This window comes from Trachurus japonicus, chromosome 6, assembly GCF_045865225.1.
Source record: "Trachurus japonicus isolate A0001 chromosome 6, Traja_1.0".
Taxonomy (NCBI): domain Eukaryota; kingdom Metazoa; phylum Chordata; class Actinopteri; order Carangiformes; family Carangidae; genus Trachurus; species Trachurus japonicus.
Window position 1 is genome coordinate 13794545 of NC_140912.1, and position 27741 is coordinate 13822285.

Here is a 27741-nt window from a genome sequence, read left to right on the forward strand (position 1 = left end):
ATGACAGACTATAGCAATAAAAGAAATGTTTAAATTGTACCAAAATATTATATAAATAGTAAATAAATCTAGCTTACTTTTCTTTGAGGAAATAATGTCTTCATTTGCTTACGTTAAGTGGAAAGTTGAATTGATACAAAATAAAATGCAGCACTGCTCCCTTCATTGCACTAAGTTGATTTGCTGCTCTGGCGTCACTTGTTCGCCTGTATTAGAAACAGTTAGCCAGATATTGCTCTGGAACACGGACTGTCCATTTTGGTTTGATATTCAGCATTATCTCGAAATTGCTGACTGTCACACCGCTGGCTTCTCCTCAGCTTAAGGTATGCAGTATCACCTTCATATAAATAACTTTCTAGAAAAAGGTATAGGTCATTCAAAGAAGAAAAAAAAACTTGTAAGAGATGTTTGCACATTGTGTCTGTTGACAACCATCTCAAACCTGTTATGATGAAAGTGCCTTCATTTACATTTAGATGCTTGTTTTTTGTTTTTTTTGCCAAAATCCATGTGCAAATTTTACAAGGTGCTTTTTTTGTAGATCTACCACACTGTCTACTTAGTAGCAAAAAAGTTTTCATTGCATATTTCTCAAATAGCTGCCTATAACTCCCTGTTACAACAGGGGGAGGGGTTGAAAAATATCTGAAAAATTAAGCGGGGGTCTCCGCGTGTCTCCACCCTCCCTTCAAACCACACAGGAGCTATTTCCTCACCTCTAATAACTGAAAGTGCTGCAAGATGGTTTCTGTTCATGCAGGAGACATTCCCTCATATTACTTCTTACTCCCTCCTATTTTTCTTTTCTTAAGAGACCCACAAGTACTCAGTCAATGAAACATTGCAGGGCTTGATGCAGGAATGCTTAAATCACGATCAAAACAACCATCATGAGTCTCCATTTGAGCCCCTTAGATGATTTAAGGTGCATCCAGTGATTAAGGTGCTTCCCCGTGTGGCTTACTCCTTCCATTATGCCAGTCTTTTTCTGCTCTGGCCTCCAAACAGGCTAAAGCTTCTTCCTGTAGATATTAAATCTTTCTGAACACCTCCACTGAGGTGGGTTGAAGTTCACAGGAGGAGTTCTTAGCCGTTGAGCTTTGTTGATGTTACAGTGGATTTCCTTCACTGCTCCTTGTGTGATTAACCACGGAAGAGACAAAGGGCCAGTGAATGTTGATGTTCTGCTTCCAAATATAAGCAACAGGAAAAAAAAAAAAGGTTTCAAAGAGAAAGCGCAGGGAAGTTCAAATAACAATTAGTGCCAGTCCAAGTATGATGGATACTGCCTCGGATGCAACTTTCAATGCATCATTTTTTCGAGAAGGGATAATGATTTCTGTTTCTATTAATTGCCTTGTTGGATTGATAGTCCGGATTATTCGCTGTTTGAGTTCATATTGTTTCACCACTTTTTCGTAGTCTTTTTCTTTGGAAACACACTTGTAGATGCCATAGTTTTCTTGTGCCATGGCAGGGATGAGGTGCAGGCAGTTAGACTGCATTTGCAGACAAGGGCTGCTGTTGTCTGTGTGCTCCCAGGTGTAGGCTGCATGGTAAGAGTCTATAGGGCATGACAGGTAGAAAGGGACATCCAGGGGGACTGTATGGACTGTCATCAGATTGACTGATGATGGTGAATCTGTCTCCCGCTTGGTCCGGTTTAGTTTCGGTTGTTCTAAAAGAATTAAAATAAAATAAAATAAAATATAGACATGACCATTAGTTTGTGGGCCTTTAGCTAGTATGTAGTATGAAAGATAGCAGTCTGATAAGTTGTTACCTTCTGCTAATGTAGAGCACACGCTTGGTTCTCCATTCATGAGATTCTGAATACCGCCGCTGTTAACAAAAACAACACATGTCATTTTTTTGTGGGCTATATGAGTATTTTATACTAGAACAGGTTTGATTTGGCAGCACTTACGGGACAGTTGGGGCGCATCCAGACTTAGTCCAGGCACAATACGGATCCCGGGCCAGTACACATTCTTGACAGGAGCTGTTGTACTCCTCACACCTCTGGAGGTCCATGGCGGAGATTTTTTCCGAAAAACCCAGGACTAACTTTTTCTGCAGAATAAAAGACAGAAACATAAGTTTCCCTTCAACTCGCATTACTGGCTCTTGTGCATGAGTGCAGTGCAATAAGGGAACCAAAACAGTAACATTGTCATTGGTGAAACAAAAACACATCACTATAAGCAAGAGTGAAGAGTATTACTGAATATTACTAGCACATCTGATGTGACAACAGCATTTTGCCCTGTAAAAAAATCTGACATTTGTTTGAATTCATATAATGTAATTTACTGCCCTGTTGTGTTGTTTACAGTGGCTGTTGTCACTAACTAACATGGACTTAGAGCCATTGTAGATACACAGTAATTTCTTTAATTTACACAGGTTTCATGAAACCCAATTTTATGGACACTGAGCATAATATATATAATAATCCTTAAAATCTTTGAAAGGTGCATGTCAAGTCACCTTTGACTTGGATTCTAGTCTTCTGAGATCAGTTATAATGTTGCACACATTTTATGTATGCACAGGCATGTATAGAAACTACAGTAAACTTAATAGGTAATAAAAATGCAAATGAAATGTTTTGCACATTGCATTTGAATGTTATCCACAGTAGACCTGGTTTGGACTTAAGGAAATTAAATATCAACAGTTATTTTCAATTTTAATTTTCAAATTATTAGAAAAAGTACATTTTTTGCCTGTGTGTAAGATTTGGTTAGACTATTTCATTAAATACATTTCAATTTTCAAATTTTAATTAACAGTTGACTTTATATAGCAGGGTGTCACTTTGAAATGAAAGGTCAAACAGCTCTTTCATTTTCATTTTAATGTGGCCGTGAGAATGACCATTATGTGAAAATGAAAATGCAAATTGGTTTATAGCTTTTTCATTTTTACTTGGCACAGCAACAAAAATACTACTGACTGCACTTTTAAATGGACGTTACCTTTTTGGAGTCGAGTTTCATTGATTGTACAGTGGAGCTGCTTGGGAGTTGTGTTTCAGAAATGATGAAAGGTTCAGATCCAGCCTCTAAGACCTTATGTATCTTCCCAGAATCTAGCACAACACATGGAGAGTAGTTTGGAAAAGGGGTTATTTTGGCAGTGTTACTATATTTTTAGCCTATTGTTCCAACAATGATTACAAACAATACACTTTCAAGTCAGTGGGGAGGAGTTTACCAGTGGCTAGAAGCAGGATGTTATACATGTGCTGGTCCACCGCCTGTACTCGGTCCACAGCTATCTTGGTATAGTTGTTGTTGCTTACATAAAATGGAGCTGTTCTGTGCATGGAGTGAACCCAGTCAGTCATTTCGGGGTTATCCTTCACCACAGAGACTGTGGCTGCTGGCAGTCTCCTGCTATTTGGTACACACTGAAAAATGCATAGACACAAAGTTAGTTAGTTTTTTTTTTGGTAGTAGTCTGCACAGTGTACGAAATGGAAACAGGAATTGAATGTTTGCAGACACCTAGGTTAAACAGCTCTCAAGTTGTTAGGTACAGAGTACACACACAGGATATACAGTGTATACACCCCCAAAAAACTCCATATAAACTCCTCCAGGTATAAAATTAAGAGATAAAAACATGGGGGGTTTCTCTTTATAAAACTCAGTGACAAGTTTCCTAAAATGGCCATTTGGCGAGTAAATTGTTTACAGCAGAGAGAGGAAATTCCTCCCATTTCTGTAACATGCCAGAGTTGTTTTACATACAATCAGGCACAAGTGACGTGACTCCTTAAGGGGAGTATTCTGGAAATGCAAAACAACTTGGGAACAAAACAGGTCCTTACTGTGCCTGGCCTTGGTGTGGGGATGTCTTTGTCGTAGCCTTTAAAGGTTGAGTTCTCAAATATTCCTTCAATCATTCCAACAGAGTAGATGCAAACTGCTGTAGAGTTCCTAAAAGTTAAAAAAAAAAACCTCAATATCAATGCTTGGGTGTGTACAGTTTATCTTGACTCAATAAGTTGTCACTGACTAAACAAGTTGGATGCAGCCCTAACAAAATACATTACACCAGATTCATGCAGCTCCCATCACTCAAACTTTTTGTACTTGTCAGAATAAGTGGCAAACCCTCAATAATGATAAACACATATTCTGTTTTCCGTTCAAACATTAGAGGAATGAGGGTGGCTCCCCAGGCAACAAGTCAAATACTGCAAATTGTGTGAGGGTGGAGTTCAACAAGGCATGTTACACATGTTTACTTGATAAATACCGCTCAGCATGTGTCATATCTTATGAGGCTCTGGAGGATCTTTAAAATCATACAAGATAATCCTGGCTGGTAATATTAAAATTCATAACAGAAAGTCTACTTGCAAACATGAGGTCATAAGGTGTGGCCAGTCAAATGAAATTATGGTATTACATCACTTAAAGCAGAAGTAAGCGATCCGATGGTTTTGACTAACTTCTTGTCAGCCGATTGAGTTAGCAGTCCCCGCCCTCGTCCCTACGTCACCACATTCACGCGCATCCCTTGGCTGCACACACAGAGAGGACCGCCCCTTTATGCTGTTCTCTCTCCTCATTGGATAAAGGTTGTAGGATACAAGGAAAGTTTTCTCCTCGGCTTACAGCAGAGCAGAGTGACTGACAGACCCGTGTTTCAGACCAAACACTCTATGTAAGTGATTGCTGTCGGAAGATATAACTATTTAAGACTTATATTAACACAAACATTCCACTTACTTCTGCTTTAACATGACGTTAGAGTGAGAGCAAAACATATCAATCTCATTTGTTTATGATTTGGTTGCATGGAAAGCTCACTCTCCATGGAAGTAGTTACTAATGTAAAAGCCTAATCTGCAAACACATTATAACACTGTGGAAACCTACAGGCCAAGGTTAATTTTGTCCCCAAAGCATTGAAAAAACGCTGAGCTTTCAATTTGAAACAGCTGAGCTGCTCAGTAAGCGCTTTACTAATGTTGCTGAAAATAAAGTGAAAATAAAGGAAGAGAAAGTGTCTAACCAGCCACTCGTGAAAAGGGCATAGACCCTTGTCTCACGCCAGTCCTCTGCCTGCAACACGTAAATGTCTACGAGATGATTGAAATACAGCGACTCTTCTGGGAACCCACAGACAAGGCGAGACTTGAGAAAAGATGTCCACATGTTTTGGAGGAATCTCTTTGATCCTCCCTCGTCTACCTGCAAAATAATACAGATTCATTACATGGCGAGGACACTCTTTCACTTCATTTGCAAGGTAAAATTCATCAAGTCAGGGTTATTTGATAGGACTGACATGGGCCAAAAATATCTGGAAGGCATCCTTGTTTTGCAAAGATGTCAAATAAAAAACATGAAAAGACAGTAGTTTATCTAGGAGAGGAAGGATGATTATTTGGTAGACAATGGGAATGAAATTGAGACCACACAGCAACAGACCATATTACGACATTACTCCGGTTGTTTAGCCTACTTATTTAATAATGTATACACTTGTCACACTCTGGCACAGTATTCTGGACATATCATCTTTCCCCACTATAATTCCATTACCCTTTGTGTATAAACCAATAATTTATTTTCTATAAGGTATTGATAAAATCTATGAATGACAGCCTGCACCAGTATGAACAAAGGAGGATAGACAGAGGATACACCTTAGGTGAAACAAAGACTAACTTCAACACCGAACAACACTGTTTTGACAGACATTGTACTTCATTTAATTTTACTGGCAAGGCAGAAGACATCGACAGAGCACAAATTGTTACTGAATATCACTGAGCGTTGTTAGTAGTCATATAGGCCTATATGACTGCTATCCATATCTTTCTATTATACATATTCTAGGAAGTCTTTAGGTGGCAGTCGTAACAAGAGCTGATTGAAGTTTGTGAAACACTGAGTAAAGGGGCCTTGGTGCTAATCCATATATCTTAGATCCCTCAGCATAGACTTTCTTTATGAAATCCATCCAACAATTCTTTGTGGCAGCAACATTGTAAGTGATGCTCCATTGTAGTTTCCCCAGCCCCGTGTACTGTAAATGTAGAAACCTGAGGCGCAATACAAAACTTAAAAATGAAAATAAAGAAAATCCTTGTATGATTGGCTGACCACCAAGTCCATTAATGATAGGTGGGCAGATTGATATTGATGCCATGGATGGCACCAACACCAAGTTCAATTCTAATACCAACAGGACCAGGGCCAGTAAGACTGATCTGTTGCACATTAAATCCCCTTCTTACTGCAGACACAGTACACACAGTAATCACTGTTAGATAAGTTGGGTATACTTGATCTCCTGTTCACAGTATTTTTGTGGTTTTTAATGATAATTGATAAAATAAATAATATTTTATGTCCTGGTATCAGAATAAGGTTTACAACCAAAGTCTTTTTTTTTTGTATTGACCTTCCACGTTACTTGAACTAGACGGCTATCAGCTTGATTACTGAAGCTCAGCTAATGAGGTTTTTGAGAGCTTAGTGGTTTAGCAAGGCGAGACCTTCATTGACGTAAGCTGAGTGCACTCAAGTGTCTAGCATACCTTACAAACTTGCGCAACCCTTGATATCCAGGGGTCGGCCTCTGGGCTGGGGTCTGAGTTCTTTTCACGGAAAAAGATGTAAATTTTATCATTCTCTGGATCTTCCATTCGCTTCACCCAGGATGCAGAGATGAATGTAGGCTCTATGGACAGAGGGTTAGGGATAGGAGGATATGTTTACCAAACTCCACTGTTTACAGAACAATGCAGGGCTGGCACATCACATGTGACGCACTTCGCTGGGAATGGAAAGCACAACATGAGATAATCACTCTGAAATGACAAGCAAACAGTTCGAGATAAGGGTCTCAGGAAACCACTCTGTTTCCCAGTAATTATTGCTTATTTTCTATGTTAATCAAAGCATTTTGTGTTGTCACATATGAAAACTGCATTGTAATAATCATCAGACAGTCCTTTACTCACCTGAGACCCACTTATTATACATCCACACGTTTGTTCTGCTGCCTGCTTTCCTTCTGAATTGTAATGAACTTCTGTCATCACCCATTGGTGCTGCTGCATATAGATCGCCCTCTAAAAATAACAGACACATTACATGAATATACAGCAGAACTGTTCAATTATTGAGTGTATTCATGAGAAAATGCACTGGCTTGCCAACTACATGACTTGTTATTGTTATATAAATCTCCACATTCAACCTTCAACCACATAGCCTGCAGTTATACAAGGAGCACTACTGCTTTGTACCCACCTACTGTTAGCGACAGGGAATTCTGGGTGTGCACAAACGGAGAGATGCCCGTCCCCTCATAACTCTCCACGATTTCGTGAGACTGATTGTTGACTGACGAAAACTGTGAAAGCACAAACAGTCAGAAAAATGGTGTGATAGTTAGTTTAACAGACAACTGCACTGGGAAAATACAACACATCCAACACCAGTCACCTAACACCCTACTTAAATTATGAAACAGGTTTATTTCATTAAAGTTTTATCAGAAATGCAACTTCAGCTGTGCCCTGCTGTTGCCATATATACAAAAACCAAAAAACAGCTGGTCAGACAGACATGACATGAAAGGACCAATGTGTAGGAGTTACTGGGAACTTAGACCAGAAGCAACAAACCAAACATTGGCTCTAGAGAGGGCCTTTCACGTACGTTGGTTGCAATCTGCAACCTCACCAAATGCCACTAAATGCTACACACTGGTCATGTAAGTGCAACTTGTTCAAACACTTACGAGTTTCCAGCACTGTGGCTTGTGTCCATTTGTTCCACAGACAAACAGGCTGTCCTGAAACTTCTCAATGACAGTGATGACATTTTCACAGGGACCCTGTGACACAGAGGCTGTTATTACCAAGGTATTACACAAAACTGATTTTAAAAAATCCTCTATTTACTTATTAACGTGTTAAACTAATTTCTATTAACATAAGTCATCATTTTCTAGATACCAACCTCTGGGCACTGTTGTTGCCCCGTTGTTTTCAGAGTAAAGTTCTGCAGGAGAAATACATTTGAGTACAAATTATAAATATACAGATATTAGAGATAAAGAAAATGAACATTTAAACAGTCCAAAAATTGTTGGCCAGAAACCATGTGCTATGTGGTTAGTTTCATGTCTGACATAGCTGGAGAGGAGATAAGAGCAAAAGTGTTGGCCCCTGACTGAGGTTCTAGTTACTTTTTTTTTTTTAGTCAGACATGCTTCATGATTTGATCAATTCTTTGAGTGGTCTCAGCTGTTCCTGCCACAGATAAGTGCCCATCAGTGATAGGAAAATCTATGCGTGTATAACCGTATGAGCTCTAGTTTAATGGACAACAATCAATAGCCCATGATATTAATTTTTAATTACAAGAGGATGAATAAAAGTGGAGTCACACAATTGTCTGGAATCATCAAAATAGTGGCATCATAATGGAAAACAGTATATTGTGTCAGTGGTATCTGTTTGTCCGGCCTGTTCACCATCAACTTTATCAGCAGCTTGAAGCCAAATATAGCACTGAATGAGTACCTGTCCGTGAGTACAAAGAACAATTGGGCTGTTGCGGCCATCTGGTACAGTATGATTGTAAGCAGCTGCACTTCCACACAGATACCACGCTGAGAGCACATCATTTAAACATGATATGACATGTGTATAAAAGTGTGTGTAGCCTACTGCAGGTGATGAAATAAAGGAAATAAAAAAGATCAAAAGAAAAAGCTCACCCACCTCTATAACATTATAGTCGTTCATGTCAAGTTTTAAGACAAAATCTGTCCCTCCGATATACATCTCCTCAGAGTCCTCATGATGGAAGAATACGCTGTGGTTCTGATGAACTTGGTATGTGAATCCACCGCTGACTGTATCTGAGCAGTGGGGGGAAATGAAGGGTCACATTGTTAATGAAAAGGAGTCAGACTGAACAATATCAATGCTTTGTTCAGGCACATCAAAAGATCTTCTGTCAGTTTGACCGTATGACAGTGGGATGAACAAAGTTAAAATAAAACAGAAAACAGAAAAGTCTTACTGAAAAGCTAAAAAAAAAGAAAAAAAAAAGAGGTTGTATTCAATAAATACCCACATCGTTTCAGGTTGTTGTGCATCTGCCAACTGTAACTATCTAGTATTAACATCAGGGAAGTATTCAAAGTGCATGTGATCAGAAAAATAGAAAAATGTGAGTGCTGTCCTGGGTGCGAGTAAAAACAGATCAGTTCAGAGTTACAGCATTTCATTACAAAAACACACAGAGAAGGAGGAAACAGCCGAGCTACAACTTATTATTATTGCCTATGTTAAATTTCCATCTGTTGGACTGTACTTGTGGCACTGGTTTGTAATATAAAGTAGGCTAGTGTTTATGGTACAGTTTTCGTTCTTTAGTTATACGAATCAATAAAGCTGTGAGAATAACAAATAAACTACCGTATAAACTAAAATTACTCAAATATCACGAATGTGGTGGTGCGTCCTGGTGGCTCACCTGGTAAACCGCGTAGCCTACCACCCAAAATATAACTAACTTATATCAGAGATGTATATCACGTCTGTGCAGGTGTTTGTAGTTCATTTATGTCCACAAATGATCTAGGTTGATTTCACCTATGTTTACTGTATGATTCTTGTCAAACGACACAGGCAGTAAGTGAAGGTGTTAGTGTTACCTGCTTAAGAGTAAAGATGATCACCCTGAAGTCACGTATAGCCTATACTGGCTGAAGACGGGATTAACGGGAGACCTATTTCTCAACTTGTCCACACCATTTCAAGGTAGGTGATTTCATACGGATGCCTGCATCTAAAACGATGCCAATTAATTTGGACTCAAGCGCAGAAATGAGAAACGAATCTTACCTTTGCTTAAAAGTCTTGGCGCATTTTTAGATCCAAGACTCGGTGGTGCGTCCTTCAAAACAGCATTAAGGACGAACTGTAAATCCCCAGCAAACCAAGTGAAAATCACAACAAAGCGCTTCATTTTCGTCTGCTGCAGCGAGTATTGTGCAGTGTTATATCAATCGCTCTGGCCTGTAGCAGAACTCAGCTGCTGTTTGCCGCGTCGCTTGCAGAGACTATGGACTCCTCCTCCTCCTCTGCCCCCACACGAGATGCGTCGGTGCTTCTACTAGTCCATCTACTCTATTACGATGGGCGAGTGGCGGCTGACTCACTCATATTCTGAAACTATTCCAAAGGGACGGATATACTTCCTTTTCCACTGTAGCCTATTTATTTCCAGTAGCTCTCATATGCCATCCGCACGTGAAAGGGAAGGATTAGCAATTCAAATGATGCTCTTTTGTCTGTCTGCCTGCCTGCCTGCCTGTCTGTCTGTCTGGCTGTCTGCCTGCCTGCCTGCCTGTCTGTCTGCCTGCCTGTCTGCCTGCCTGCCTGTCTGTCTGTCTGGCTGTCTGCCTGCCTGCCTGCCTGTCTGCCTGCCTGTCTGTCTGTCTGGCTGTCTGCCTGCCTGCCTGCCTGTCTGCCTGCCTGTCTGTCTGCCTGCCTGTCTGGCTGTCTGCTTGCCTGCCTGTCTGCCTGCCTGCCTGTCTGCCTGCCTGCCTGTCTGCCTGCCTGCCTGTCTGCCTGCCTGCCTGTCTGCCTGTCTGTCTGCCTGCCTGCCTGTCTGCCTGCCTGGCTGTCTGCCTGCCTGGCTGTCTGCCTGCATCCTTGTCATAATGTCTTTCTGCTGTATATCAAGTAACAAGAAAGTTCTACTGTTTCGTTTGGTGACAATTAAACACCAGCACAGTTCTTGCTTTTCAACACCCCCTATAACTGGCAATATGTCAATAAGCAGATATGATATAAGGGAGGCACTTGTTTGGTTCCAAATCCAGGTATCAGCACAAAAAATGACATCAAATGTACAACCACAGCATCCACTGAAGCACAAAGAGTTCTGCAACAGATGGCATGACCCCCACAGAGCCCTGACCTTAATGTCTGACAGACGAGACAACCTAAATCCATAGAAGAACCGTGGGAAGTTCTCCAAGATGCTTGGAGTGACCTACCTGCCTTGAACAACAGTGCACAAGATTACCTGAGACAATTTATTTTGGGTTGTTCAGTGGCATCGTATAGTGTTTCCACCATAGACTGTAAAAAGAAGTTTCCACATGTCATAGGCCTAAACCTAAAACCCAAAGTTTACTGTCTGTCTCTGTGAAGACTGATAGAGTCAAGCTGGGCCAGTGCCCAATAGCATTTGCCAAGGTTGTGAAGATATGATAAAGACAGCCTCTGGCTGAGGCAGTGAACAATAACAAAGGAGACCTTCAGCTAGATAGATTGCCCCTGGGAAAGTAGGCAGGATGTGATTTGTAGATTAAGGTGAACTGGTTTTGAATTTAGCTGCCTAGTAGCCTACCCATTTTCACAGATGTAAAAAAGATTACTATCCCACATTCACCCTGTTACCAAACTACATTAACCTAAATCCAATTTAACATAGGCTACATGTTTTGTTTGAACTGTCGAAACTGAGGATTTTGTAGAGACCTGAGTTATGATGCTATCCAACATCAGGACCATATTTGTGCATGGGGTCACATGATCCACACAACTGTGACACACACACATCTCTGTTGCTATTCTGGACTCTCATCCTCATTACTTCCACACTACTTCTCATTTTAGAGCCCAGACAATGGATCGGAAACGCAGGTGATCCTGTTGTAGTTTGGAAACGGGGATGTTTGGAAGCGCGCAGGGAAAATACCTTTGGAAAGATGACATTGTTACCCTGACTGGGTCGACTAACTTACTGACCTTGCTAGCAGCTGCTGTCCGGTTATATGGTGCATTTCAAAACTGTAAACTGTCTTTTCTGTTCGTTGTTCGTAGTTAGTTTTGCAACTAATCGTCTGCAGACCATTAACTTGGAGACAATCTACTTCCTGTTTACACCGGCTCGCGCATGCCCATTTTACTGTAGCTTACCTACATGTTACGGTGTCTGCTGTGTATTTTTCAGGTGTGACTGTCTGGACGAATACCGCTTTTTGTATGGACCGAAAACGCTCGTCTGGTCGGAGATTTTTAACGCCGTTTTTACATGAAGACGAGACGTGGTAGTGTGGCTGTAGCTGACAGCTGAGGAGAAGAGCCCCGCCCTTCCCGCCGTCATGACCAATCAGATGAGAGGAAGTAGACGTCACTTCCTGTTCAGTTTGCAGCTCCTCAGCTGACCGACAGACATGGTAAACACTTAAAAACTACTTATTATTTAACACTCGTTTGATTATTTAAAAGTCCGTTTACTCAGAGGACGTTACAGTGACACGCTTTGTCAGTGCTATGTATGATTATTTAACTCCATGTTATCAATTTTAAGTCCTTCTTTCCCGTGTGGCTAGCTGTATGGCTAGCTGAGCTGGTAGCGGTAGCACTCAGTGATGGATGGGTAATGTACTAATCAATGTGCTGCGGAGTGTTGTTACAGTGCATTAAACTACACTTACACTATGTGTTGTCTATTATAGCGGTTCCGTTTCTGTGGAGATCTGGATTGCCCAGATTGGGTGCTCGCCGAAATTAGCACATTGGCGAAAATTGTGAGTAGTTGCAAATGTCTTAAACACACAGCAATACTAGACATTTTCACTGTTAGTTTATGGTTGTGTTTGTAATGATATGTGTGTCTTTTGCCTTACGATTTCTGACAGTCAAGTGTCAAGATGAAACTCCTGTGCGCTCAAGTGCTGAAGGATTTGCTTGGGGAAGGCATTGATGTAAGAGACTGATTTATAGTTCAGTTTATAAATACACACTTTTAGTCACATTCATTAATACCGCTTGTCCATTTCTGTTTTTTTAGTATGACAAGGTTGCAAAACTAACCGCAGATGCAAAGTTTGGTAAGTCTCTTTACAAGTGGAGGAAAAGGTATTTAGATCTAGCTATAAATGCCCTCACAGAATTTCGATGTGCTACTATTACTGTCTGCAGAAACAATTAGCCCTATACCAACTTCAACTGCTTGTTTATTTGAGTTTCTGTTCCATTTGTACATATACTATAATCACAATTTTAGTTACCTTCCTATACATTTTCACATATTTCCCCTTGCAGTCAATAAAGCTTATCTTGTAATTTACTCAAGTAGCAGCAATACCACATTTATATCTACTCGAATACAAAGTACAAGTACAAGTTTTGCATTAAATACTTCAGTAAATGTACACACATATCCGTACAATTGTGGACTTCAATGTTAAATCCACATGAACTAAAGCAAGCCCACCCATTATTAATGTCATATTATGTAGGATTACTACACATATGCAAGATTTTAAAAGGGGAGGCTGATTTTTATACTGTAAGGGATGTTTTATCTATAACAAGGCAGCATGTGTTCTAAGGTGATCCTATGTTTTTGTATGTTAAGTGAAAAACATGTGCTAAATGACACAACACTCAATACACTCAAGTACCTGTTTGAAAGTACGTAACTCAAGTAAATACATAGTACTAATATTTGTACTTCTTTTAAATCTGACTCATTTATTTCACATGCAAATCTACATAACACTAATACAAATTGCATGGTATTACCATAGTTTTTTTTTCTTTTTTTAATAAAACGTGCATTTATGACATCATTCCATTTTGCAGAGAGTGGAGATATCAAAGCCAGTGTGGCAGTGCTCAGCTTCATTTTCTCAAGTGCAGCAAAGCATGATGTTGACAGTGAATCACTGTCCAGTGAGCTGCAGCAGCTCGGCCTGCCAAAAGGTTAGTCTGCTGGGATCCTCCATGTTTTGTATAAAAATGTTGATTACCGTATATGGCATAATATGTGGTCACAGATGTGCAAGCCTCCTTTCGCATTCATTTGTTTTGCCAAGAGTACAGACACATTTTAGAGCAACGCCTCTGTTAAACAGAACTTATTCAGGAGACCACGACAACCAAAGGCTCTTGAATTCAAACATTTTCAGCATTTGAAATCTGAAACTGTGCCCAGTCTGAGTACCAGAAGGAGAAATACAAAAAAAGACCTCTGTTTGAAGGACAATGATTATTGTCTCAATTCCGAAACAGACAGATCACAAATCACAACCTATTGTGTTATTGTTAGAATTTCTATATGCACTCTATAATTGTAGTGAAGCTGGTACTTGAAGATAACAATTTACTACAACAGCAATGCATTTTAGTGTTGTGGGTGGTGCGATGCATTGTGACTTTGGTTTATTAATAGTATAAAGCTCGGCCAGCGTGAGATTGTGTTCTCTCTCTAACTGATTCTCTGAGCCCATATCTCCTTCATTTGATGGATGTTAATTCTTTTTTATTGATCCTTGACATGGCCGTAAAACACAGTTAAATGATTATGCTTGAATTAATCTTGATTTGTCCATTAAGTGTGCACTCACTGCCTTTTAGAGCACACAACAGGACTCTGCAAATCATATGAAGACAAGCACTCTGCGCTGCAAGACAAACTCAGGCAGACGAGCCTGAGATGTAAGTCATTTCTGTCTGTCTTGCCCTCTTCAAAGAGGAAGACAAAACTACCAATGAGTGTTGGTGTTTGTTTATCTGAGTATCTCATTCTGTTGTATAATGAATTTCAGTAGGGAAATTTGAGGCTGTGTCGTGGCGGCTGGACTACACATTGAGCTCCAGCGAGCTGCGAGAGGTGAATGAACCTGTGATTCAGCTTAAATTCCAATCACAAGGAGCGGAGTCAGCCACCACGGAGACGACTGTCGTCTCTGTTTCCGCCGATAAGTTCAGAGTTCTGCTCGCAGGTCAGTTTCACATTCCTGTTTCTCCTTTTCAACTGACTTATTTTTATTTTGTGGTAATTCTGTGTCTTGTTTGTTCCGACAGAGCTCAAACAAGCCCAGACAATGATGAATGCGCTACAATGAACTTTGACCTCTATGTTGGATCAAGAGCTGGACACATCTGGTGCTCATCGACCACCAAAAAGTGCCATACTTACATCTTGTACAGCCTAACCTGTTTACATGAATGTTGTGATCTTAAATGTTCAGTGGAAGGCTCACTCCCAGTCAGACTGAGGTGTATAAGTTGTATTATCTGCCAGTAATAGTTGGTGGGAATGCTGACAGAAGGGGGATTTTTCACTGAGGCAAATAGACTGAATGAACCATTTTTGAAAAATATTGAGTGTTAATTAACAAATTCTTGATTTCAATTATGTTGCTAACTTGTGTGATACACAGATATGTAAATAAAATAAATAAATGTGTAAAATAATGAAATATTTCCTTCCCCGGGTCCGTCAACACCTACATCTCCCTACATCATTGTTTTCAATGCTATGTTTCCCAAGTGAGTTTACAAGAAACCTTTTTTCAATGCAATACTTGAGATGAGAACTAAAACCAAAGACGGATAGTAAGTTGCTAAAACCATAGACTGTAGGGCCAAAGATATAAACCGTCTTTGGTAGAGCTAAAACATTCAGCGCGAGAGGCACGGTGATCTCGCGATATCTTCAACTGAATGAACGGTGATGTTACACAAGTTGTTTGGTAACAATGTTGTGAAACCCTCGTGGTTGGTTATATACAAGCGTTTTGCTCCTCGCTGCAGCGTTGTGTGGGGTGGAGGAACAGGACAACCACTGTACGTTAGAAACTTGCACATTCGGTGTGATACATTTGCAAGTTTATCAACAACGAAGTCTCTTCCTGGTTTGGGTAAGTCATTTAAATCCGGTGCTTTTGCACGTCAGTGAGCACGCGAGTTTTCACAGCTGTGTGTGGTGCTACCGGTGTTATGGCTGGAGCTGCATAGAAACAGTTTTTCAGACTGGTTTAAATGGTTAATGCACTCAGGGTAAGCCTGGTGTCCATTAAGTCTGTAAAGTGGGCTCCAATAGTCTGAGACAACATCTACATTTTCACATAAAACTGGACACGATAAACAGAGAAGAGGAAACATTTAAAAACATGTAGCCAAGAGTTACACAGCATAACAGTACTGCAATTAATTTGTCCACTATTTAATTTGATTCACAGCGAGTTTTCACCTGTTATAATAAATAATGTAGCAGTAAGATTAAGAAGCATTGTTGCAGTGGGATGGGCGTCTGGAAACAAAGGGAAGGTCTCAGAAATCAAGTTGATATTTTAAGCAAGCTAGGCTTTCTCATCTTGAAATCATCACTGAGTTTTATGGGGGCTGTTTATGGAACTACAGTGATTTATAGAAACTGAATCAAAGCCAGGATCGAGGAGACCCTGAGTGGCCACACCATTAGAAGGTCAACACACAAGCTTATTTCTCAATGAGAAATACAACACTAACAATCCCTCAAAAGAAGCTTGTCCTGTAGTTGACCACTCCAGGCCAAACGCTTGGGTGGTCATATTCAAAAGCTCTGTGTACTGAGGAATCCATGTTTGAGATTTAGAGCAGCCTGACAAGGGTGTGGAGACTTGCAGGAGAGAGCATGATACCTCAGCATCAGAGCAGCAGTGTAGTGGTAGGAGTATTTATGTCTGAGGGTGTTTTACTTATTCTTGAGTTGGGCAGTGCACCTGTATAAAATTGACCACATCCTGACCAAGGAGAACAACTGATTCATTCTGCAGAGGAATGCTTTACCGTCTAGTTTCCATCTTTTGGGAGAAGGATTCATATTGCAGCATGACCCCAAACACACATCAAAGCTTTATGGAAACAAATTTAGTCTAAAGTCTAAATGTTGTTTCAAAGCAGTCCATCAAATAAAGTTTTTGGGGAGAAATGTTGATTTTTGCATTTGTATTATTTTACATGTATAAAAGTATTTAATTGGAAACACATTGCGTGTTCAGATGATTAATTAGCTTCTTCAACAGACACTATGTACATTTTCAATCATTTAATGTAAAATCTCTCTATCTCACTAAATACAGATGACATGTCCTCACTGACACATAATGTTTGCTCACTTTATTCTCTGTGTTTGTAGCACACCTTCATCAAAATGCCCGAGGGACCAGAGCTCCACCTAGCAAGCCTTTATGTTAATAAAATGTGCAATGGAGTTGTTTTTACTGGGCCGGTCAGAAAATCTGAAGTCAGCAAGAGTCCTGATGTGTCCTTCACCTCTGAGTCCTATCGTATCACAGCTGCTTCCAGAGGGAAGGAAGTGAAGCTCACACTGACGCCCATCAAGAGTGATGCCCCCAAACAGAGTGTGAAGGCAGGGCAAGCAGACAAGCCCATGGACATTGTCTTTCGCTTTGGGATGTCTGGTTATTTCCGCCTCACCACAGAGGATGAGTTACCCAAACACGCCCATTTACGTTTTTATTCCAAAGAGACGCCCTGCAGAGTGCTCAGCTTCGTGGATACACGCAGGTTCGGCAGCTGGCAGCCCAATGGGACTTGGCAGCCTGACAGAGGGCCCTGCATCATGTTTGAGTACACAAGCTTCAGGTTAGCCATGTTAAGAGTGTCATCTGTCGCCCTTGCTCAATGAAAATATCACTGTCACTGATGGTTGATCGTTTGGCAGAGAGAACATTATGTCGCACCTGTCTGACCGGGCCTTTGATAGGCCCATATGTGAAGCTCTGCTCAATCAGAAGTACTTCAATGGTATTGGGAACTATCTAAGGGCTGAAATCCTTTTCAGGTAATCAACACACACAACCTTCACAACTCTTCAAATTTCATGATACAACTGACAACTCGCCGTAGTGTTGTAGGGATACACAGATACTGACCTTATTAAGTGAGTTGGTATCAGATATGACTTGCCAATCTATTTTAATTAGATTCTGATCCAGCGGAAAATATTGGATCACTGCATTGCCCCTAATCAATATTGTAGTATTTGCTTTGCTGTTGTGTACTGTATTCATGTGACTAGTTTTCAGCTGATTTACCTTGTCAGATAAAACCAGTGATGCAGGACAGAAAGCTGTAACAGAAGGCTTATACAGTGCAGTATCTCTGTTTAGCTTTCAGTTTTGAGGAAGGAGGTGTACTGATTCAGATACTGAGAACAAGGGAGCCGTATTGTCTTACAAAGGGGCCTTTTCAGTAAAGTATCTTCTCTTTTTAAGGTTAAACATCCCGCCGTTCGTGCCCGCCAGGACCGTGCTGGAAGACCTTGAGTCAGAAGACTCATTCGAAAGTAGCAAGCCTGTGAAAAATGAGATTGTTGACACAAAGGTGAAAGAGGACAACCACATTTTTCACATCACCACTCAACCACAACCCCTGCATCCTCTAACACTGCCTCTCTGTACTCCTTCCAGAAGATCTCGGTCAGGGTCAACAAGAAGGCGGTGAAAGTGCAGACAGAAGATCTACTCAGGCTGTGTCATACTGTTCCTCTGGAAGTGGTCAACCTTGGTGAGTACTGTGTACTGTGTGTACTGTCTGGCCCACTCAGAAAGTCAACTCAGACTCAGAGATTTTCTCCTTTACAAAAAAGCATCACCCTTATGGCTTCATTTTCCTGTGAAGAGTTTTTGATGCTATATGGTTTATTGTAGGTGGAAAGGGTTATGACCCAGAAAAGGCAGACTACTCTGACTTTCAGGCATGGCTGCAATGTTACTACGTAGATGGAATGAAATCCATCCGGGATCACAATGGCAGAACGATGTGGTTCAAAGTGAGTTAAAAGAAAAGTCTAAATTTTAATATCTGCCACATAATTTTATATACTAACACATTCTGTTCTAACTCCAGGGGGAGCCAGGGCCCATGGCACCTAAAGGTGTGTAATAATTAATTTAATTAATAAAACAGCGGAAATATTTCTGAGAGCAGTCACACTGAACTGGTGTCATCTGTTTCCCTCATCACAGATTCAAAGTCACCCAAGGCAAAAAAGAGACCAAAGAAAAAAGATGACCATGATTACACAGACAAGAAAAAGGTATTAACAGATAAACACTTTTTATTTCTTTGCTTAGCTAGTAATAAGGTCTACAAGAGTACCTCTGAACAAATGTTTGATTTCATTAGGTGGCCAAGAGTTGCTCTAAAAGCACAGTGAAAAAAAGAGCAGTCAAACAGGACGCTGTGACCAAAACACCAAAGAAGGAAAAGGATGCGCGATGGAAGGAAGTCGGATCTAAGAGAAGACTGAATGAAAAAAGCCGGGAGGTAAACACACCTCAGCGGGAGAAGCGGTCAGCTGCACGTAGGAGGATGAGCAGCAGTGCAGAGTCAGCTGCAGGTGAGCCCTTCATTCCATCTCAAAATGAATAAAGCTTTTTTAAACAATGGAAAGTTGTGGCTAGTTTTAATCAGCATTCCTCCTTGTTGCAGACACACGGAGGCGGAGCAGCAGACTAACCAGACAGACCCAATAAAGATGTGGGGGAAAAAAGGAGGAGGCATCACTGTATGGAACTGTTTTTTAAGCTTTTATACCATTAACTGTTTTTAATAAAAACACAATTTCTTTTACAAAAATTCTCTAAGTGTTTGATTACAAATTCAATATTTTAGCAGTGGGTCCCTCAAATAAGTGCTGCATTCAGTCCTGAACAGTCACAGCAGACTGAACAGACCAATGATTAATTTCATAGTTCAGCCAAATTTTGCCTTCAGGACCAAGTTCTTTATTTTCTCAGTCACACTCACTTATTCTGTATTCCAAATGTGATCGCCTTGAGACTTGGTAATCACAGGATGAGAAGAAGTGACACAATTTGAAAGGGACTGAAGTTCAGAGTAATTCCCTCTGACGTAATGTAAGCTGGCTGGGTGTGTCGCTCCAAGAGGTCACAACTGAAAGAGAAAGAGTGGTGGGTTGTAGTGGGGGTGTTGTTTATTGTTTATTACGATATAAAAAAGATCCTAGACAGCAATTAACACCAAAGACGGAAATATACTTACTACCAGGCCTCTTTCACAGGAAGGGTGGTGCAGAGAGTTCCAGTTACGCTGCTCCCATGTGACTCATAAAGACGGACTACCAGTGCACCCTTCTGGTCCTCAGCCTTGACACATAACAGTGCAATTTCAGTAACTAACTTTTAATGGACTTTGGTTTAGGTCAAGCTAGATCCATTTAAGTGCACATAAGATACCTGCTTAATGGTTTCCAGGATGATGGCCTTAGCGCTTACAGAAAAGGCACTCCAGGGCACAGTGTCGGCAGTGCACTGGATTAACCTCAGAGGGAAGTTGAGGTTGTAAGAACACTGGATTACAGAGGCATCTTGGAAGGATCCTATACAAAACACAGTATTATCACATGTTTTACAATTTACTTTCAAATTCTACTAGATATGCCTTATTTTCAAATGTGCATCTGAAAAACCATTCTAACCTGTGTGCGGCATGATTGCATAGGTGAAATGGTGAGTCCCCATGTCAGCATTGGCATCTGGGGCCTTGGGAGCTCTCAGTCTACAACATAAGGCATTCAATTAGAAGCATCATTCAAACACGATCTAAGTCAATCATGCTTTGTGTTGAATTGTATATTAACAGTGGAAATCCTCACAGCGACAGGGTCATTGTGTTCCTGTGGACTGAATAACCGTATTTACAGTCATTCAGCAGTGCAACTCCGAAGTTGTGCTCCGACAAGTCTGCCCACTTGTGACCCCAAACCTAAGACAGAAACAGGAAAGAGTAAAAGTATTTTAACAGTATTGCCTTCATTGCAATGGCATCACAGACATCTGTTGTTCTACAGCATTGTAGTGTACAAGGCCAAAACAAGCCAATAGAGAGCCTAAGTGGAAGCAGGAAGTAACGGTCACAATGGGACCTCAACTCGGAAAAAGTCTCCATGTAAGTGAATGGGAGTCAAAGTTTTACTCTACCGGTTTAAAACATCACGTTTCATGCCGAGAAATCAGCAGTTTGTTGTAAAACTAGTGTAAAACTATTGTAAAATAAAATTCCAAAGAATCCGTAACCAGAAAGACTACAAGTCGCGTAGGTGATGTGAACACACCAAATGCCGCCCTTTCCCGTGTCAGTTGGTGACGTATTTTTTGCGGGACACCAGATCTGTAGTCCGTAGAGCGGTCTTCACACAAAATACATTCTTCCATTGCTGTTTTACGATAAACTGCTGATTTTTTGGCATTAAACGTGATGTTTTAAACAGGTAGACGGCATATTTTTTCTCATGGCACAATTCAATCGGATCACGAAATAAAACTTTGACTCCCATTCACTTACATTGAGAGTTTGAGATTGAGAGTTGAGGTCATAATATAATACATCCATGGTTGAAGTCCCATGGCGACGTTACTTCCTGCTTCCACTTAGGCTCTCTATTGGTGCTGCTGTCACAGTACCTATGGGGATCAGTCTATATTGCCTACCTCAAACCTGGCCCAGTCCCATGAAGTGTTCCTGTGTGTGGGTCTCTGCAGATGGCCAAACTGGATCTCGTACGTGGCGTTGGGGTTGTGCACTTGCACCGGGAATTCCACCTTGAGAAATTTGTGCATCTCCGCCCACTTCACCTGAAAGTGGAAAATGCAACACTGGATATACAGTATCTTAGGTACAGAAGAATTTGTCTTATGGTTTCTCCAGGTGTCACTGTTATTGTTAAGGTACCTCTGTGTTGAATTTGATGTATGGACACATTGCGTCCATGACAATCTCTTGTGTGATGGTGCTTTTATCGCTGATCCTGAGGGTGAGGCTGACGCTCCCACGTAGCCCACCAGAGGACACCACGTGGACAGGCTGCACCACCTCCAGCACCGGCTTCCTGTAACATCACAGTTTAAATATTTAGAATAACAGCACATACTCTAATGTATTTCCCGGAGACAGAAGACTGATATAAGGGTAATGACTCAAACCTTGTCTGAAGATGGTAGTCCATTACATCCCAAGCATCCCAGTACAGGGGAACATCATCAAACATGACAAACTGGTTCCCATGACCGCTGTCCGCAATAGCCTCTCTAAAATCAATACAGAGTGAGACAGGTTTTATTAACGTTTATGATGTAGCAGATACAGATGTTTCACGTGTGGTTTTACAGTACCTGTTTGTATTTATCATATACAGTGAAGCCAAGGTGCCATCTTTGTTAACAACAGTCCGTAAAATCCCATTCTCCATGAGGACTGTGCCGTCGGACTGTAATGTTACATAGCACCACAGTTATCCAAATTACTCTACAATAAACAGTGGATAAATTAACTGCTATTATATATATGTGATAATAAAAAATGCTGCTGGTGTAGCACGCACCTGAACAGTGACAGAGACCGGAATCGCCGGCTGTGTGTCTTTGACAGGAGATACACCGACACTGGGAACTTTCACCAGAGCTGCAGTAACACAGACACCACATAAGATCAGATGTAAAGTTGTCATTTTATAGGACAACAGCATTATTGCTGTAAGACTCCTACATACCGAGATCAGGTTTACCAGCACCATCTTGAATCTGGATGACTTCATGGCGCTCCCATGGCAGAGAGTTGAACACTCCGGCACCGTTTCCTTTGGACCCCAGCGCTCCACATGCCTCACGCAGCAGTGCAGCACCATCACTACGGATATCTAAAACACATTGTGATGATACAGTTTTAATTTTGGAAAATGATATACAAAATATTAACATGGCTCTGGTTGGCTGCTGTAGTGAAAACTGTACCTTCATAATACCTGAGTGCATCCTCCACAACCATCTCTATACAGCTGCCGGGGATCACATCATGGAACTGGTTCAGAAGCAGCAACCTGGGTATAGTGGAAAAACATCAATGGAGCTATTTTTACAATGACATCAAAGACCAGATTTTTGAAACCTTGGTCAGTACGTCCTGACCTCCATAGCTCCTTCAGTTTTTCCACCGGATACTTGAACGTGCTGTCCCGACAAAGGGCCAAGCTGCTGGCCACCTCTATGTCATGAATGAGGCTCTCGCATTGACGGTTCCCTCGTTTGATCTACAGACAGCAAAGGAAGTATAAAAATGGCTTTCCTCTTTATATATAGCACAAACATCTTTATATTGTTTTGTATTTTATTTCAATTGTCAACTTATTCAACTTTATAACTAGTTCAGTGCATTTAACCATTTAATTTTTCTTAACACTGCCTACACACAGTTCCTACTTCCTGCATGACCCTGTATTAAATATGACATTTTCTTTGCCTAAATTTCATGTCCACTTTGTTGTGTGTGTGGAGATGTGTTTTAGATAAGAGACTAATAAACTTATTTACAGTAATATTGAATATACGGTAATATTATTTTACTTAAAAAATATGCATCTCTGGATCTTTGAAGCGTTATAATACACTGTTCTTTTTCTTTTGTCTATTCTATCCAATTTGTGTGCTTTATGAGACCCTATTAGTTTTGTTTCGAAAAAAACTATTCTATTGTACAGATTTCTATTCTACCTGTGCCTGTGTGGTATAGGTGCCATTGTGCAGCTCTAGGAAGAGCTCTCCGGTCCAGGTACACAGCAGAGCTGAGTCAGTCCGAAGCTGTGAGAAAAGCTGGTCAGGGCTGGATGTCTGGACTCTGACAAACACACAAGGAAGGGAGGGAAGTGTACAATGTCATCTCTGGTTAGGGTTAGGAGTATGTAATTCACTCTGACTAAAACATGACTGTATAACCTAGTATAGTAAAAACACACGATTAATGACATCATCAGGCATCACTCATATCCTTTAGTATTCATTGCTTTTGGGGTGGTCTCTTGCCTACGTGTTGACACACCCTTTGATTCACGAGCATCCCACAGGGAAAACAATATAAGACCACTGACTAATTTATTTGTTTGTATCCGTTATTTCACGTAGTTGTTTCCTGTTGTGTTTGGGCTTGGTCACTGTGGCTAGAAGCGTCTGGGACCTACTTGGGAAGTCCATCTGTGTCCTGAAGCCGGTGCAGTCTGTCTAGCATCAGCTGGGTGGGTCCACCCCCTCCATCACCAAACCCAAACAACAATGCACTGTGGTTGACTCTGCCTTTGTCTTTGTTATTCTTTACTGTTCTCACAAGCTGTGTGAAGAAAAAGAAACCCAGACAGAGGGATGGTTTGTGAGGATTAGAAGTATTCTCATCACAGACTTAAGTGTGTATAGAGGAAACCAAACTTACGTCTTCTATCTTGCCTTTCATTTCATAGGAATTTCCTGGAGGGAAGTGTGTTAAAACTTTGGAGCCGTCTAGACCCTCCCAGAAAAACGTGTTGTGCTGGAAATAGAAATCAGAAGTGAAAATCAAAACATTTCATACACATACAATTTTCTCAATTAAGTTAGTGTGGGCCACTGACTTACTGGAAAGGTGTTGACCAAATTCCAGCTCAGCTTCTGCGTCAAAAAGTTGGAAATGCCACAACCCTGCATGATTTGAGGAAGCTGGGCGGAATAGCCGAATGTATCTGGAAGCCAGAACTAAAGAGTAAAGAGAAAAGATCCTTTACGTGCCCCATGGAAACAAGTATGGCATAGATTTTATACAGAGGTGAGGTTAGGTTATGTAGACATGTTTTATGAATTCCCACCTCTTTGCACTGCATCCCAAACTCTTGGTCAAAGAAACGTTGGCCCTCCAGAAACTGTCTGACCATGGACTCACCTGAGGGCAGATTGCCATCCTAATAACATGTCATAAAAGGGGCTTAGTAACAGCAAACCAAATAATATGCTATCTATTTATTTCTGAGCTCAGGTTTACCATTTCTACCCATGTTCCTCCCACTGGAATGAACCGGCCTTTCTTCACATAATCCTGGATCTGGGAGTAGAGTCCTGGGTACCAGCTCTTTACCCACTGGAACTGTTGGGCCTGAACAAGAAAAAACAAGTCTGAGTTGAAAAGGACAGCTCAGTTTGGAAGAACCTTCATGTCTCTTATAAAACTATAACAGTGTAGAGTTACCTGAGAGCAAGTAAACACAAACTCTGGGTTCTTTTCCATTAGTTGAATCACCGTCACCCAACTTCGGCCACATTTGCGAATGGTTTCTTCATAAGGCCACAGCCAAGCTATGGATAAGAAGTCATAAAAATGAACTAATTTGAAACACTTTTTAAATATTGCAAGATTTTAGGTGCATTTTCATCTGTTATTCCCCAAAATAACACACATGGTTTTCAATTAATGTTTTAAAACTTATTTGAAACATGTCTTTCTTTCTTTTAATTCAACAAGTTCTAAAAGCAGCCATACAATTCACAAATTATGATTGAAATCATGAAATACCTAATCTAGGAATTAAGACAAACAAATCCAACTAACCATAATATCATGTGATACATAATGTGAGTACCAAAACAGTTTTATAGCTCCACATAATCACAGTAAAAAACAAAACAAAAACTAAGACCTGAGTCTATGTGGCAGTGACCCATTGCATGGACAGTGTGCTGGCTTTCTCCGTTCCGCTGTCTGAAGAACTTTTGTGCCAGATTGCGTGACTTGGAGAAAGAGCTGTGATCAGCGGGGTCACAGAGGTTGACCATCTCATTTACTATAAAGAGTGCCTGGTAACCTCGCTGCTCCCCCTCCCCTAGTTCCTGTTTGGAAAAATGAAGGAATCGAAAGTACATTAGTTTTGCTTCACTGAAATTCCTAGTTTAGACATTCTGCATTGTTCTGTGTGAAAATACCTTCACAATGTCAACAAGCAGTTCAAAATCAGTCAACAGCTCCCTCACAGCACGGTTAAAGACCACCAGCTCAGCTCTCTGTACAGAAAACTTTCTGTTTGGATCTGGAGCTGCAATCATGGACCCTTGACCAGCTCCAAACAGCCCATTACAGGCCATCTCCACATAAAGGGTGACACTAACGAATGAGAAAAACACAAGGTTAGACTTGTTTAAATGTTCATTAAGCAAAGCTCAAAGTTCATGTTTGCAGTAACTGACATGTGTGGCTCCTCATCTTTCAGACAGTCAGACAGGATGTAACTCGTCTTTTCACCCTCTTTGGTCAGGCCCTGCAAATCCAAACAGCATGTTACACATGACAATGAAATGTACACACAGAATTTAGTCTGATGTGAGTTCAACTGCTGCTCCGTTACCTGAACTGGCTGTCCATCTCTCCATACCATTGCTTCCCCATCACTTTCCCACAGAAGATGAACCTCTTTTCCTCTCCAGGACTCAGGGATTTTCAGGGTCACCTTAAACCAACAAGTCCACCACCTTGAAAAGGCATCAAGCTTGGTTTAGTGCCAAGATTTAAGGGAATAAAAAATATACAACAGTGATAAAATCTGCCAGTGTCGCTTACGTTGGTCCAAAGGTGTCGCCGACTTTATAAGGGGCAAAGTTCTGCTGGGAAGCTTCTGTGAATGTGATCCGTTTAGAGGACAAGTGGGAGGTAATGGATTCAAGTGGGCAAGAGTCTCCATAAAGTCTGCAGGGAATAATCATCCATGAGGCAAACTTACATCTCAAATACATTCACAAACAACAATCTGTATTTCATTTGAAAGCTTTCCCTAACCTATAATATTAGACCTTCAATTAAGATGAGCAACAAGTTAAAGACAAAATCCATTCAAGCCTAATAGATGAGATCTGATCAATGCACAATTTGCAATTAGGCCATATAGGACATACAGAGCATGTGCAGAGATCATGTTTTTTTTTTTTTTTTTAGCTATAAAGCCTGGACATTAGGCTATAGGAAAATTGTCATTTACAGTAGAAAGATCCATATTTTTTAACTTTGTAATACTTTAAATTACTCCCTGTAGTTTCTTTCTTTCTTTTATTTCCCTTCTTTACTATGTGGCAGCCTAGTGGCCAGCTGGAGAAAAACACTGAGAGCAGAACCATGTGAAACTGTGATTTACATGCTGGATAAATGTAGTAGGCTACCAAACAATCCTTTACAAGAAACAACACAGGATAATGTCCTGTCCATTGTGCATGATCATCGTTCAGGTCAATGTGGCTACAGTAAATTCAACTGTGTGGATTGAAGACCTACCGTCCTCTCAGATTACAGTCTGTGAAGTAAATATCAGAGATAAATTTCTCTGCCCGCTCGAGCAGAGTGCGCCTGTTCTTCAGCACAGGCTGGTGATACATCCCCACAACTAACACACAAACACCTGCTGCGGCTCTGCAGAAGAGCGGACACTCAAAACAAATGACTGCAAACAGTCAGCACAAGTCTCCAGACGAGACCCGGAAGTGAAATGTTTTGTGATTGCACTTAAAGTAACCAGCCGCAAGGTGGCAGCAGCGTCAGACGACTGGCAGCAGTGAACACCTTGCATCAGATTTTCATTCATGAAGAGTTCACAGAGAGCAGGTGAAATGTGGAACTGTCACTAGTGGATATTTTAGAGAGAATTGTCCGTGTGTGTGGGGTTGGGAACACATAGTTAAAATCAAAATAGGTCATATGTCTCACTGCTAAAAGTCTGAGTTTAGTTATTCAGCATTACAATTAATTGACAATTAAAAATGCAATGCAAAAGACATTTTATTTAAAAACATAAATATTTATTTATTTATTTATTATTATGATAACAGTTACTCATTTATTAATATTTAACTATACAAAGTAAAAACACTATGGCACAAATAAAATTGAAAAAAAAAATATTTTAACGCACATGAGGCCACAAGTAGCAACAAGCAGGCAAAAAAGCCTTGTAGCCTACTGAAGCACTATAACATTTTGTCGTGGCAGATTGACACAACACAATAATATTTTATTGTTTTTCTTTACAATTCAGTAATTTCCTCATTTATAGCAGAAGTAGGCTACTGTTTCAAAGT

At 40.7% G+C, this 27741-nt stretch overlaps 4 protein-coding genes across 5 annotated transcripts; 2 read left to right on the plus strand and 2 right to left on the minus strand.

Annotated features, from left to right (window-relative positions):
- Window positions 1-381: 381 nt before the first annotated feature.
- Window positions 382-10114, minus strand: sema7a (semaphorin 7A (JohnMiltonHagen blood group)). The gene is made up of 14 exons (XM_085779074.1): window positions 9899-10114; window positions 8768-8907; window positions 8001-8042; window positions 7780-7875; window positions 7287-7389; window positions 6995-7105; window positions 6569-6711; window positions 5035-5213; window positions 3842-3950; window positions 3223-3418; window positions 2985-3097; window positions 1931-2076; window positions 1787-1845; window positions 382-1681 (listed from the first exon to the last, which is right to left on the minus strand). Exons 1-14 carry the CDS (start codon window positions 10020-10022, stop codon window positions 1251-1253), a joined length of 1992 nt encoding a protein of 663 aa, XP_085635200.1. The 5' UTR covers window positions 10023-10114; the 3' UTR covers window positions 382-1250.
- Window positions 10115-12168: 2054 nt separating this feature from the next.
- commd4 (COMM domain containing 4) lies at window positions 12169-15261 on the plus strand. Its single transcript, XM_085779075.1, has 8 exons — window positions 12169-12246; window positions 12529-12600; window positions 12712-12777; window positions 12864-12903; window positions 13661-13780; window positions 14435-14515; window positions 14626-14802; window positions 14885-15261. The coding sequence occupies exons 1-8, from the start codon at window positions 12244-12246 to the stop codon at window positions 14923-14925; spliced, it is 600 nt and encodes a 199-aa protein (XP_085635201.1). The 5' UTR covers window positions 12169-12243; the 3' UTR covers window positions 14926-15261.
- A 275-nt stretch (window positions 15262-15536) lies between these two features.
- On the plus strand, window positions 15537-19450 carry neil1 (nei-like DNA glycosylase 1). Of its 2 annotated transcripts, none has more exons than XM_085779079.1 (10): window positions 15537-15723; window positions 16983-17452; window positions 17532-17651; window positions 18085-18193; window positions 18283-18376; window positions 18520-18641; window positions 18719-18746; window positions 18838-18908; window positions 18998-19211; window positions 19304-19450. In XM_085779079.1, exons 2-10 carry the CDS (start codon window positions 16998-17000, stop codon window positions 19345-19347), a joined length of 1257 nt encoding a protein of 418 aa, XP_085635205.1. In that variant the 5' UTR covers window positions 15537-15723; window positions 16983-16997; the 3' UTR covers window positions 19348-19450. The 2 variants fall into 2 exon arrangements, with proteins under 2 accessions (XP_085635205.1, XP_085635204.1); XM_085779078.1 differs by having other exon boundaries at window positions 15591-15723; window positions 18280-18376.
- A 122-nt stretch (window positions 19451-19572) lies between these two features.
- man2c1 (mannosidase, alpha, class 2C, member 1) lies at window positions 19573-27096 on the minus strand. Its single transcript, XM_085779076.1, has 26 exons — window positions 26942-27096; window positions 26237-26362; window positions 26025-26148; window positions 25867-25937; window positions 25606-25783; window positions 25323-25512; window positions 24875-24981; window positions 24671-24781; window positions 24498-24590; window positions 24271-24387; window positions 24089-24184; window positions 23844-23989; window positions 23380-23503; window positions 22798-22919; window positions 22624-22709; window positions 22383-22529; window positions 22215-22294; window positions 22006-22100; window positions 21817-21921; window positions 21566-21722; window positions 21325-21468; window positions 20490-20599; window positions 20313-20392; window positions 20071-20213; window positions 19877-19980; window positions 19573-19768 (listed from the first exon to the last, which is right to left on the minus strand). Exons 1-26 carry the CDS (start codon window positions 27040-27042, stop codon window positions 19663-19665), a joined length of 3063 nt encoding a protein of 1020 aa, XP_085635202.1. The 5' UTR covers window positions 27043-27096; the 3' UTR covers window positions 19573-19662.
- Window positions 27097-27741: the final 645 nt, after the last annotated feature.